Source organism: Vigna unguiculata, chromosome 7, assembly GCF_037176805.1.
Source record: "Vigna unguiculata cultivar grain cowpea cultivar isolate G323 ecotype 2 chromosome 7, ASM3717680v1, whole genome shotgun sequence".
Classification (NCBI taxonomy): Eukaryota; Viridiplantae; Streptophyta; class Magnoliopsida; order Fabales; family Fabaceae; genus Vigna; species Vigna unguiculata.
Genome location: NC_140798.1, coordinates 36,739,303 through 36,753,679, shown reverse-complemented (window position 1 = coordinate 36,753,679; position 14,377 = coordinate 36,739,303). Strand labels below are relative to the sequence as shown.

General features: G+C 28.1%; 2 protein-coding genes across 2 annotated transcripts; both read right to left on the bottom strand.

The window, feature by feature from the left end:
- Positions 1 to 2,947: 2,947 nt before the first annotated feature.
- Positions 2,948 to 4,081, bottom strand: LOC114192663 (phosphoenolpyruvate carboxylase kinase 1-like). Its single transcript, XM_028082438.2, has 2 exons — positions 3,219 to 4,081; positions 2,948 to 3,127 (listed from the first exon to the last, which is right to left on the bottom strand). Exons 1-2 carry the CDS (start codon positions 3,991 to 3,993, stop codon positions 3,090 to 3,092), a joined length of 813 nt encoding a protein of 270 aa, XP_027938239.2. The 5' UTR covers positions 3,994 to 4,081; the 3' UTR covers positions 2,948 to 3,089.
- Positions 4,082 to 12,626: 8,545 nt separating this feature from the next.
- LOC146884851 (phosphoenolpyruvate carboxylase kinase 1-like) lies at positions 12,627 to 13,699 on the bottom strand. Its single transcript, XM_085665195.1, has 2 exons — positions 12,837 to 13,699; positions 12,627 to 12,745 (listed from the first exon to the last, which is right to left on the bottom strand). The coding sequence occupies exons 1-2, from the start codon at positions 13,609 to 13,611 to the stop codon at positions 12,708 to 12,710; spliced, it is 813 nt and encodes a 270-aa protein (XP_085521321.1). The 5' UTR covers positions 13,612 to 13,699; the 3' UTR covers positions 12,627 to 12,707.
- Positions 13,700 to 14,377: the final 678 nt, after the last annotated feature.

The following is a 14,377-nucleotide window of genomic DNA, read 5'->3' as shown; positions in this document are numbered from 1 at the left end:
AAAATGATCAAATTGTATCAATTTTTAAAAAATCAGAACCAATTTGAGACTAAAAAAACTAGATAACCAATATGATATTTTTTGATTAAAAAATAGACAAAAGAGTAATTTAACCAAAATTTTGACACCCTCAAAATATTGGTCGAAGATCCGCCACTAAATAACCTATTCCGATAATGAAGGTTTAGAGGGTTTTCACCCCAATTCTCTTTTATATATATAAATTAAGGTTAAAATATTTTTTTTCTAAATCATAAAATTAGGTTATTTTCGTTAGAATTGAATAAATAATATTAATTATAACTTAAATCAATTTTTGTAAATTAAATAATATATATAATAATAAAACAATTTTTGTAATTTGTTTACTTTATTGATACATAAATTAAATTCAGTTATATTTCGAACATGGACAATAGTTTGATTTAGAAAAAAAAAACTCAATTGAATAAAAATATTATAAATTCATAATAACATAAAATAATAAAATCTTGAAATGATAATATCGTGAATTTTTAAAATTATAATTACAAATTCATAAAAATAAAATTTTAAAATAATAAAATTATAATATTATAAATGAATTAAATAATATGTGACGACAAGATAAGATAATAACTACCTCAATCATATCATAGTTAGCAAAATAAATAAAAAACAAAAACTTAATTAAAAAATATAAATTTATTGTAATAAATCAGAAAATTTATTAATAACTCAATTAAAAAATTTTAAATTTAGTCCAGATTTCAAACTTAAGCTTTTCAATATTAGATGTGATTCTAACATACTCATTATCTTAATATTAAATTATATATCTTGTACCCATTTTTAAAAACAAATTTAAAATAGGTACTTTTACTTTTATGAGTTTAATATCTTGACAAAATTTGATGCAGTTAAGTTAACATCGTACTAACAAATTAAAGATATATCAAGTGTCATTTATTGTTTTTTTTTAATTTTTTGTAATATTTTTTATTTTTAAAGTTAAAATATTGTCATATATCAAATTATTATTGTGTCAAGTGACAATAGCGATATCACATGTCATTATTACGTTAAGTGTCTTTGTTTTAATCTCAATTTCGTCTTTAAACTTGTTATTTTTATTTAATTAAGTCTCATTTTTTTTTTAAATATCGAATAATTTCAAGCTTTTTCAAATCAAGACCAAATAAAAATGTTATACAAATATTTTTATTAAATATTTTTAATAATATTACGTATTTAAATTTAAATTTTATATTATTTTAAAGTTGTGAAAGAAAGTATGGTATTAATCTAAACTAATTACCATGAATCACTCAAATCAAATTATGGATGACAACGAGTCAGATCAGACATAGATAATGTGCCTAACCGCAACCCGACTCACAAAAAAAAAAAAAAACGACCTGCTATCCGTCGCGTATCTGTTTAAAAAATACCTGCATATTTTTTTAAAACTTATGGGTACACTTGGATACCCACATAACCACGAATATTTAAAAAAAATTATAAATTTTTAAATAAAATTATAAAAAAATAAATATAATATGACTTAAATTAAATATAAATAAAATTTTAATTTTAATTAAATTTACCCTAATAAAATATAATTTTAATTAAATTAAACTTAATAAAATATTTATTCAATTTTAGTTTTAATTATTTTGCTTGATATCTGCCAGAATGGATAGTACCATATTGTATCAAATTGTTTATAAACATATATTAAAATATTCACTATTTACTACAGATGATAAATACTCACAAATACTTCTATACACCTTGGATTTTATCTGCAAATATTTTTCTAATCCTTAAATCAAGTAACGATGTCAATATTGTTATATATCGAGTAGTGCATAGTATACTTCATATTTGTTCACATATGTTAACAACTATGAAGAAGAATGTTAAATAGAAGTAAAAAATATTTTCAATAAAGTTAATAAAAACAACTTTATTTCTGAAACAATGTAATAAAATGTCTATTTAAACTAAATTATCAAATTATAAATTGTGTTAATAATTTAAAAAAAAAATATACTTAAAAGAAAATATAGCCGAAGTATAGAACATTTGTTTCTGTTTGGTTTAGTTTAGATGTATTATTCAAATTCAACTGTATCTTAATTTTATATTTGATTGAAATGTTTTTTTTTTAACAAGCAATAGTGTTTTGGGTTTCAGCCTTTATCTCTTAAATAAAAAATAAAAAAACCTTTTATCTTAATTTTATATTTGATTGAAATGTGTGTTTTTTTTAAACAAACAATAGTGTTTTGGGTTTCAGCCTTTATCTCTTAAATAAAAAAACCTTTTTTTAATAAGTTTTGAACACGTATATCTTCACGGTGATAATTTTCTTGAAATAGAAGAATTTTCATAATTTTTTTGTATACTTTAACATTTTCCATCTATTTTATATTAATGAGTTAAAAATAAACTTATAGAAGATATCAAAAAAATATTTTCTATTAATAAATTTAGAACAATTTTAAATAAAATTAGATATAAAATATAAATTTAAATTAACTTAATTTTATTACGAATATTTAACAAAAATATAAATTTAATAAAAATTTCGGTATAATATTAATAGAAAAATAAATTTTAATTTTAATTTAGAGAAAGATAAAATTAAGATTAAGATAACACTTGTTGACCTTATAGTGACATATATTATTATTATTATTATTATTATTATTATTATTATTATTATTATCACATATTATAATTATATAATGATAGTTTGACATATGATAAATTTGTATTTTTTAAAAAAGAATAAAAAAAAATCACGAATTAAAATATAGTATTGTTAGCACGGTGTTAACTACTGAAAAAAAAATTAGTGCATCAAATTTTCATAAAAACTAAATTAAGGTGTATAAAAATAAATAAACACATGTAAGATATGCTAAGGAACGGATACGAAAGACAATTAATGGGAGTAATGGATAATGTGAAAATTTATTTACTGTAGAAATATTGAATTATACAGTTTGATTTATGAAAGGAAAATATGCAATTTATATAGTTACACATCAAACATCGTCTTCTCACTAAGCCACATTAGGCAACTTGTTTCAAAACATACATCAGTCACTCTGTTGAATAATGCTAAACCACCCGTGTCCTGTTCATGCAAAATTTCAAAAACAAAAATTAGCAATCCTTTAAACTCTAATTTCTGTAACTAATCATATTGTTTGAAAGCCAAAACTTACTCAGAACTTGTTCAGCAGAGAACCTTCTAGAGACTTCTCTGCACAACATTCTACGAAGGAGATCCTTGGCAGAATGTGAAACAGAAGAGAAAACCCGGGTTGGGAATCTCAAACTGGAGTGCAGAACAGCCTCAAAAACCTCCACAGGGGAATCGCCTCGAAAGGGCAAAAACCCCGCCAACATCTGATACAAAACCACGCCGCAACTCCACACGTCAACTTTCTCGGTATAACCACTTCCGGCGAGGACCTCCGGAGCGACGTAATGCGGTGTTCCCACCACCCCGCTCATGAGGTCGCCCTCTTTGAAAGTGTCAGCCGAGCCAAAATCGGCTAGCTTCAGCCGATTCTCCTTGTCGAGAAGAATGTTGTCGGGCTTTATGTCTCGGTGGGCCACACCGAAACGGTGGCAGTGGCTCACGGCTTTCATGAGCTGCCACATCATCGAAGCAGCTTCGCGTTCCGGCATGGCCTGGAGATGAAACGTGGGTTCGTAACAGAGGTCGAGAACCATGTGGAGGTGCTTTTCATCTTCGTAGAGGCTGTGAAGAGTGACGATGTGAGGGTGAGGGGAGAGCAGCTGAACGATCTTGGCCTCAGTAACGAGGCATTGGGTGTCCAGGGAATCTCCGCTGGCAGTTATGGCTACCTTGTCGATCGATTTAACGGCGTAGGACTCGCCGGAGTCCGCCGAGGAGCATCGGTAAACGGTACCGAATCTTCCCCTGCCGATCTCCTCCGAAACGACGTAGTCTTGCTGGAGGTATTCACTCATACTGTTAGCTATTTTACTTGCTTCACAGGATAAATTTATGAGGACAGGGGTTTGTTTTATAAGGTTGATCGTTGGAGTAAAATATTTGATTATGGTGTAATCTATATATTTTTATTATATCAAATTATTATTTTTTATCTTTCTATTATTATTTAATATTTATTAATAAATTATATTATTCGTTAGTATCTATTATCTATTATATATTATTATTATTATTAATTTATGGATATAATATATCTAAAATTGATGAAAACTTGTCGAGTAGTATTTCTAGGCTACGGTTTATTTTTGTTTTTTAAAAAAATAAATTTTGTAAACATAATTTTAAAAATTAAAATACCTACAGATTTCAAAATAAAAACATGTTTATATTAAATTAGAAAAAAACATAACAATCTTGAAGAAATAAAAATATTATTCTTAATTCATTAATTAAGTATTAAAAAATATTGCAAAATAAAGAATCTATAAAAGAGACATGTGATTGTATAAAAATTTAAAAAATGGGATAATCTACTAAAATAATAGTTTAAAACTAAAAAGTAATTTATATACAAATTAAAGGAAAACTTTAATATTTAATATATATATATATATATATATATATATATATATATATATATATATATATTAAAATAAATAGAGAAGTAGTTAATACTGATCTCGACTTTAATATTTTAATATTCTAAAAATTTCGGTGAAAGAAGTTAAAACCAATGTCATTAAAGATAAACGCAATTTCAATAATTAAAAATATAATAAAGTTCTCGGTATATGTGACATCCCAATTTAATAGATTACACTACTAAATAAAGCATCACACAGTTATAATAACGAGAAGCACTCAGATGAACAAAAATGATAGAAAAGGTAACTGTTACAGTCATCCGGAATCACTTAAAAGAGGTCATAGGCATACAACCATGCCATAAGAAAACACGATCTAAAAGTCTAACAGTCTTGCAAAAAGGTTGTCCTCAAGGCAACTCGTACAAAAAGGCCTCATGGCCATGAAACTGATCCTAAGGTCTTCAAGGTAATAAAATCTAAACCGCACCGCTGCTGCCCCCAGTTCCATCCCGAACATCCCTTCCATATGCTCCCACCAGTAAGGTGATCATCGCAAAAGAGAAGGACACAAAACATAACATACACAGAAAGCAAGGGTAAGCTAGTGTAACATGAAACTTATCATAGTGTAAAAGAATAAGTGCATAAACATTCCCAGGCATACAACACAGAGACACATACTTCATGTTATGGCAAACAAGCAAGACACTATGACTCAATTATCCGGATACGCATATTAAGATCGGATTCACTGGACGCTTGCACTTGTGGTGGCCTCTACTGCTCTGCAGAGCCATTGCCAATGGGTTTCACCCTACCACACACAAGGTTAGCCTTTAAGCGTCTAAGGCCATTATCCTGCCAAAGACTAGGGCCTCCCGCTACTCTCACCACTTGGGTCAGTTTGCTCTACTTGAGACTCACTGACCCTTTAGAGTTTCGGGATGCGATCCTTACTTGAATCCTTATCTTAATATATATACACTACACGCCACCATAAAGTCTCCCCACGGGACTCATGGAATTACGCCTATCACACCAAATTCATGTTTCATACCATATCCACCACCTTTATCTCGAAACATCCAATTCTCATGCAAGTTCTCAACCACCAACCAAACAAAATCCATGTGTTATTCATGCCAACATACCAACTTTTAGTTCATAAGATTCAAGCAACTATACATATATATTCACATGCTTTAGGTTTTGAAAGAAAGGGGTAAATAAATCACACAATTCACCCATCAAACAAAGAGGAAAACAGAATTGGAACCACCCGCTGCAGTAGCCTCGCTCAAGCTAGGAGTCGTCGCCCAGGCGAGAAAAGTTGTCTCGCTCAGGCGACTGGCTCTCACTTAGGCGAGCCTACAACAGTGGGTCATTGGAGGATTCACGATCTCTCGCTCAGGCGACGCTGTCTCGCCTGAGCGAGCTGGCCTGTCGCTCAAAACGTACCCCCTCGCCTGGGCGAGTGCTCGAGGCAGAACCAGGGTGAGCATTCTGATACTCTCGCCTAGGCGAGACGAGCTCGCTTGGACGAGAATAGCAGAGCTCACCACTGTCAACCCACATGCAGTGGCGGAAACCGCCCAAATCCACTCCCAAACACACATGCAAGGCAGAAAAACGACATAGAGCAACATCCAGAACATAGCCAAAAATTTATTTTCACGATTCAACACCATTCAAACACCCACAACATGGAACAGAACATAAGCATGCCACAATAACTTTAAACTTAAACACATAGCTCCCCTTACCTTGTTAAACGCTAGCCGAAGAGAGTAGCAACCCAAGAAAGGTAGTGGAGCACAGGAGCAGGGTACGGAGCTGAAAACAGACCCACACAGAGTTGAGAAAGGGGTGCTAGGAAGAACCCAAGACAAAACTACTAGCCTTCGAACTGGAGAAAGAGAAGGACAAGGTTGGAGTTCGACTTACCTAGAGTACAATGTTCTTTGCTATCTCGAAACAAGGGGAGAACATCAGTGCTCTTGCAGAGCTCTTATGCTAGACAAGGGGAGGGAACAAGGAGCTGTTTTCTGTAAATAGAACAGAATGAAGGGGGTTAGGGGCTGGCATGGTTATTGGGTCCCCTTATTGGACCGACCTTAGGCCCACGAAGGCTAGGCCCCAAAACTCAGCTGAAAGAAAAAAGGAGCTTACAATATAAATTTAATATTTTTAATTAATAAATTATATTATTCGTTAGTATCTATTATATTATATTATTATTATTATTATTAATTTATGGGTAATATATATTTCAAATTTTGGATGAAAATTTTTTGACTGCTCAATAACATATTAAAATATACCTCATTCTATTAATAAAAATATACAGTCGATATTACGTTAATCAGTTTAGATATAAAAAAAAAAGAAAATAAGACAGTAAGTACGTTTTTTTTTTCTTTGGCATTCAATATTCTGACATATAAAAAAGAGAATAATACTTTTGCTTCCAGTATTTAGTATTCACTCGTAATAATGTTAGCTATTTTACATGGCTGGACAGAAAAATTGATGATACAGGAATTTTATAAGATCGATTGTTGGAATAGACTATTTGATTAATATGGGTCCATTCCTTTTGAATTTTTTAAAATTACATACAGGAAATTCGTAATAAGTGGATAGGATTTCTTGTGAAAAAGTTGTGATCCATTATTTGATAATTGGAAGTGAAGTCTTATGTCCATGGAAGTCAAAAAGGTCAACATGACTTCAACTTTAATTAATTAACCAAAAGTCGTATATGACTTCAATAAATATATGCTTCACCTAGAATTGTGGAAACATGAAACGATTTTTTGAAAAAAAAAATTATCGACAAATATACACTTAACTATATCTTAAATAAAAAAATATTTAATATAATTTAAAAAATAAATTAATTTATGTTGAAAAATAAACTTGGTCAAATTTTATTAAAAAAAAAAATTTGTAAAAATATTATAATCCTCTACTTTAACATACTAACAAAATCGGGTTCTAGAAGTTCCACTTTTAACATTTTATATACGAATAGTATCTTGTATGAACGACGACGTATGTTGCTCCTTTATATTAAAAACGTACGTTGCTGGACTCTATTTTTTAAGTTTTATATATTTCTTTTATTTAAACTTGTCGAATAGTATTTCTAGCCTACGATTTATTTTTATTTTTTAAAAAAATAAATTTTGTAAACATAATTTTAAAAATTAAAATACCTACAAATTTCAAAATAAAAATATGTTTATATTAAACTAGAAAAAACATAACAATCTTGAAGAAATAAAAATATTATTCTTAATTCTTTAATTAAATATTAAAAAATATTTCAAAATAAAGAATCTATAAAAAAGACATGTGATTGTATAAAAATTTAAAAAATGGGATAATCTACAAAAATAATAGTTTAAAACTAAAAAGTAATTTCATGTAAAAATTTAAAGGAAGACTTTGATATTTAAAATAAAAATATATATAAAAGTATAAATATTAAAATAAATAGAGAAGTAGTTAATAATGATCTCGACTTGAATATTTTTAATATTCTAAAAATTTCAGTGAAAGAAGTTATAACCAATGTCATTAAAGATAACAAAATTTCAATAAATTAAAAATATAATAAAGTCGTCAGTATAAATTCAGTATGTTTAGATAAGTCGTTTTATGTAATGTCATGCTATTAGATAGTCATAAAAAATTCTTTTTACTAATGCATTCCCGCTTAAATTGTTTTTTTATTTTCGTAGTGTTAAAAACATTTTTAGGAAGTTTTGTACAAAAATATATCATTATTATCGATGCCTAAATCTTCATCCTGAGATATTAAGAAAATTTAAAGAACTTTTTGAACAAGATATAAACATTTTTCTTTTAATATTTAGGGTGTTTGGTAGAAGATATAAAATTTTCATGATAGAAGATTATCACTTTTATGGTTCATTAATCAAATTTTGTTTATAGATATTTTTGAAATATGTATTCAAATTTTTCTAGAATTCCTTTTACAAGATATAAATATTTTTCTTTTAATATTTAAAAAGTGTTCACCAGAAGATATAAAAATTTCATGATACAAGATTGTGACTTTTATGGATAACTAACAAAATTTTGTTTAAATAAATTTTTTAAATTTCTTTAAACAAGATATAAACGTTTTCTTTTATTATTTAAAAAGAGTTCACTAAAAAATATAAAAATTTCATGATAGAAGATTATGACTTTTATGGTTCATTAATCCAATTTTGTTTACAAATATTTTGAAATATTTATTCATATTTGTTTAGAATTCTTTTACAAGATATAAACATTTTTATTTTAATATTTAAAAAGTATTTACTATAAGATATAAAAATTTCATGATAGAAGATTATGACTTTTATGGATAATTAACCCAATTTTGTTTACATAAATTTTTGGAATATTATTTATTCATATTTTTTAAGAATTTTTTTACAAGATATAAACATTTTTTTAATATTTAAAAAGTGTTCCTTAGAAGATATAAAAATTTCATGATAAAAGAATATAACTTTTATGTATAATTAACCAAATTTTGTTTATATAAATTTTTGAAATATTTAACCAAAAGTGTTTACATTTTAATATTTTTGGAATATAATATATTCAATGTGAGTGACACATGTAAATGTCATGTATTCTTATTTTCAATTTAGTTATTGTATTTGTTATTTTAATTAAATTTAGTATAATTTTCTTTTAAATAAAACAATTTTGTCTCTTTTTAAATTGAGATTAAATTTAACGGACTGGCCCGTTTTTTTTTAACTTTTTTTATTTTTTCTTAATTTTTATGATAAAATTTTTGATGTTTAGAAATTGGGAAACTTTAAGAAGTTCATAAAATTAAGTAAAGATTTTGGGGCATTGGATGATAAATTGATAATTTAACATTTTCATCATATTCATAGTATGACATGCACAATGTATTCTTTAAATTTTAGCACATTAAAAAATATATAATACTTGTCTTTTTCAGTTATACAAGAATTTAAAACGTTAATGCGTCCATAAAAAAAAGTAATTAATATACACAAGTGCAAGTTTTCTTTTTAATTTTATGCGGCTTACGGCCGACCCGCGCAAGTTGCGGACTTATGCGGGTCAGACCACTATGGGCATGCGGGTTCACTACCCTGGCCCGTCTCGCATTTTTTTCACGGTGCAAATATTTTTATTAAAATTCTAATTTTCATTAATTTTTTTTAGAATTATTTGTAAACTAACTCTAACTATTTATTAAAATATAATTATTATATTTATGTTTGATTTTTGCTACATGTAAAAAATATATTAGAGTTTGTTTTAAAATAATGAAAAATTTTCCTTCTAATTTTAAACTGAACTATAATCCAAATTGTTTTAACCATGTCTAACCTATTTTAAACTAAGCTCTAATTTAACATGTAAAAAAATAAAACATAAATCTAATAATTATATTCTAATAATATAGTTAGAGCTTGAAATGATAACATTGTGATTTTTTAAAATTATAATTACAAATTTATAAAAATAAAATTTTAAAATAATAAAATTATAATATTACAAATGAATTAAATAACATGTGACCACAACTCAAAAAATATGATAATAATCACCTTAATCACATTATATAGTTAGCAAAATAAATTAAAAAACAAAAACTCAATTAAAAAATATAAATTTTTTGTCTGTTTAATAAATCAGAAATTTTATTAATAACTCAATTAAAAAGTTTTAAATTTAGTTGACATTTCATACTTAAGCTTTTCAAGATTAGATGTGATTCTAACATATCTGTAATGTTATTTTTTTTTTTTTTTGTATTCTGAAAAGATGGAATGTTAACTGACATACTCATTATCTTAATACTAAATTATATCTCTTGTACCCATTTATGAAAACAAATTTAAAATAGGTGCTTTTACTTTTATGGGTTTCAATATCTTGACAAATTTGATACAATTAAGTTACTATGGTACTAACAACTTAAAGATATATCAAGTGTTATTCATGGTTTTTTTTTCAATAGTTTGTAATATTTTTATTTTTTAAATAAAAAAATTATCATATATCAAGTTATTATTGTGTCACGTGACAGTAGCGATGTCACATGTTATTATCACATCAAATATCATTGTCTTAATCTTAATTTGATTTCTGAACTTGTTATTTTTATTTAATTAAGTCTTTTTTTTTAAATATTGAGTAATTTCAGGCTTCTTCCAATCAAGACCAACTTTAATTTTCATACAAATGTTATACACATATTTTTATTAAATATTTTTAATAATATTAAATATTTAAATTTAAATTTATATTGTTTTAAAGTTGTGAAAGAAAGTATGGTGTTAATCTAATCTAATTACCATGAAACCACTCAAATCAAATTATGGATGACAATGAGTCGGGTTGGACACAAATAGTGCCTATTCGTAATCTGTTTAAGAAATACTTGTAGAATTTTTTAAAATTTGTGGGTACACGTGATACCCGCATAACCACGAATATTTTAAAAAGAATTATAAATTTTTTAAATAAAATTTAAATAAATTTATAAAAAAGTTAAATATAATATGAATTAAATTAAATATAAATTTAATTTTAATTTTAATTAAATTTACCCTAATAAAATAAAATTTTAATTTTAATTTTAATTAAATTAAACTTAATAAAATATAAATTAAATTTTAATTTTAATTTTTTGTCGGATACCTACGAGTACAAGAAATATGATAGTGCACCTGATTTGTTTAAATACCCGCTACTCTCTACCTACGGATAATAAATACTCGCACTATCTATGTACCTTAAATTTTATCCGCAAATACTTTTGTCATCCTAGATCAAGTCGTAACAATATCAGTATTAATACATCGAGCAGTGCATGATATACTTCATGTTTGTTAAGATATGTTAACAATTTTGAAGAAGAATGTTAAATAGAAGTAAAAAATATTTTCAAAAAAAGTTAATAAAAACAACTTTATTTCTGAAACAATGTAATAAACTGTATATTTATAAATTATCAAATTCTAAATTGTGTTAATAATTATTAAAAAAATATACTTAAAAGAAAATATAGCCAAAGTATAGAACATTTGTTTCTGTTTGGTTTAGTTTAGATGTATGATTCAAATTCAACTGTATCTTAATTTTATATTTGATTGAAATGCGTTTTTTTTTTTTTAACAAACAATAGTGTTTTGGGTTTCAGCCTTTATCTCTTAAATAAAGAAACCTTTTTTTAATAAGTTTTGAACACGTATATCTTCACGGTGATAGTTTTCTTGAAATAAAAGAATTTTCATATAAATTTTTTTTATACTTTAACATTTTCCATCTATTTTATATCATGATCGTTTAAATAAAAAGGAAATGAGATACTAATGAGTTAGAAATAAACTTATAGAAGATATCAAAAAATTATTTTCTATTAATAAATTTAGAACAATTTTAAATAAAATTAGATATAAAATATAAATATAAATTAACTTAATTTTATTACAAATATTTAATAAAAATAAATTTAATAAAAATTTCGGTATAATATTAATATAAAAATAAATTTAATTTCAATTTAAAAAAGATAAAGTTATTTTATTTAAAAAAATAAAAATTAATTAAATTAAAATAATAAATTCAAAAAGATTAAATTAAGATTAAGATAATACTTATTGATCTGATAGTGATATATATTATTATTATTATTATTACGTCATATCGTTACAATTACGGGATCGCTTGATATATGATAAATTTGTATTCTTTACAAAAGAATAAAAAATAATTCACGAACTAACGTATAGTATTGTTAGCACGGTGTTAACTACTGAAAAAATAAATAGTGCATTAAATTTCCATAAAAACTAAATTAAGGTGTATAAAAATAAATAAACACATGTAAGATAGCTAAGGAACGGATACGCAAGACATAATGTAATTTTATCTTAACCACACACAAAAATGGCAATAGATTCCGCTAGAATTAATGGGAGTAATGGGTAATGTGAAAATTTATTTACTGTAGAAATATTGAATTATACAGTTTGATTGATGAAAGAAAAATATGCAAATTATATAGTTACACATCAAACATTTTCTTCTCACTAAGTCACATCAGGCAACTTGTTTCAAAACATACATCAGTCACTCTGTTGAATAATGCTAAACCACCCGTGTCCTGTTCATGCAAAATTTCAAAAACAAAAATTAGCGATCATTTAAACTCTAATTTCTGTAACTAATCATATTCTTTGAAAGACAAAACTTACTCAGAACTTGTTCAGCAGAGAACCTTCTAGAGACTTCTCTGCACAACATTCTACGAAGGAGATCCTTGGCGGAATGTGAAACAGAAGAGAAAACCCGGGTTGGGAATCTCAAACTAGAGTGCAGAACAGCCTCAAAAACCTCCACAGGAGAATCGCCTCGAAAGGGCAAAAACCCCGCCAACATCTGATACAAAACCACGCCGCAACTCCACACGTCAACTTTCTCGGTATAACCACTTCCGGCGAGGACCTCCGGAGCGACGTAATGCGGTGTTCCCACCACCCCGCTCATGAGGTCGCCCTCTTTGAAAGTGTCAGCCGAGCCGAAATCGGCTAGCTTCAGCCGATTCTCGTTGTCGAGAAGAATGTTGTCGGGCTTTATGTCTCGGTGGGCCACGCCGAAACGGTGGCAGTGGCTCACGGCTTTCATGAGCTGCCACATCATCGAAGCAGCTTCGCGTTCCGGCATGGCCTGGAGATGAAACGTGGGTTCGTAACAGAGGTCGAGAACCATGTGGAGGTGCTTTTCATCTTCGTAGAGGCTGTGAAGAGTGACGATGTGAGGGTGAGGGGAGAGCAGCTGAACGATCTTGGCCTCAGTAAAGAGGCATCGGGTGTCCAGGGAGTCTCCGCCGGCAGTTATGGCTACCTTGTCGATCGATTTAACGGCGTAGGACTCGCCGGAGTCCGCCGAGGAGCATCGGTAAACGGTACCGAATCTTCCCCTGCCGATCTCCTCCGAAACGACGTAGTCTTGCTGGAGGTATTCACTCATACTGTTAGCTATTTTACTTGCTTCACAGGATAAATTTATGAGGACAGGGGTTTGTTTTATAAAGTTGAGTTGGAGTAGAATATTTGATTATGGTATAATCTATATATTTTTATTATATCAAATTATTATTTTTTATTTTGCTATTATCATTGATCGATATTAATTAATAAATTATATTATTCCTTAATGTAACATCCCATTTAATAGTTTTCCATACTATCAAACAAAACATTATATTACGGTCAAACACAGCAGATAGTAAGAGCAAACAAAACACGCGTGGAATAAAGATCTCTAGTACAGTCCTCCACACATAAACATCTAAGAACTCATATACATTAGATAAGAGTGGATAGAGGGGGATCCTACACTACACCCAAAACCTCCAAATAAACAGTAAAGGTCTAACTATTGTGGCACTCCTTGCCAATCTCCAACTTCTGCTCATGAGGAAGCGTCTCCATCAGGTTTCAGTTCTGCTCCCACCAAACATAGGTGATCATTGCAAAGGGGTAATATGCAAAAGCAGACACACAACAAGAAGGGTAAGCTAACTGAAGAAGCAAACATTAATACACTTCACAGTAAATAAAATTGTCATTTAAAGCATGTAATTCAATCATAAATTCTAGACTCTATATCCGGATTGTGTAAGTGATGTTGGAGCTCTTGGTGGCTTGCACCTGTAACGGCTTCCAGACTCTGCAGAGTCTGGACACATGGAGTATTCACCCGACCGTTCCCAGGGTAAGTCCCCCCACACGTC

Coding starts and splice junctions, on each gene's coding strand:
- LOC114192663 (XM_028082438.2), bottom strand. CDS start 3,993: ATGAGTGAATACCTCCAGCAAGACTACGTCGTTTCGGAGGAGATCGGC. Junction 3,128..3,218: donor CTCTGCTGAACAAGTTCTGA/GTAAGTTTTGGC, acceptor TTGCATGAACAG/GACACGGGTGGTTTAGCATT.
- LOC146884851 (XM_085665195.1), bottom strand. CDS start 13,611: ATGAGTGAATACCTCCAGCAAGACTACGTCGTTTCGGAGGAGATCGGC. Junction 12,746..12,836: donor CTCTGCTGAACAAGTTCTGA/GTAAGTTTTGTC, acceptor TTGCATGAACAG/GACACGGGTGGTTTAGCATT.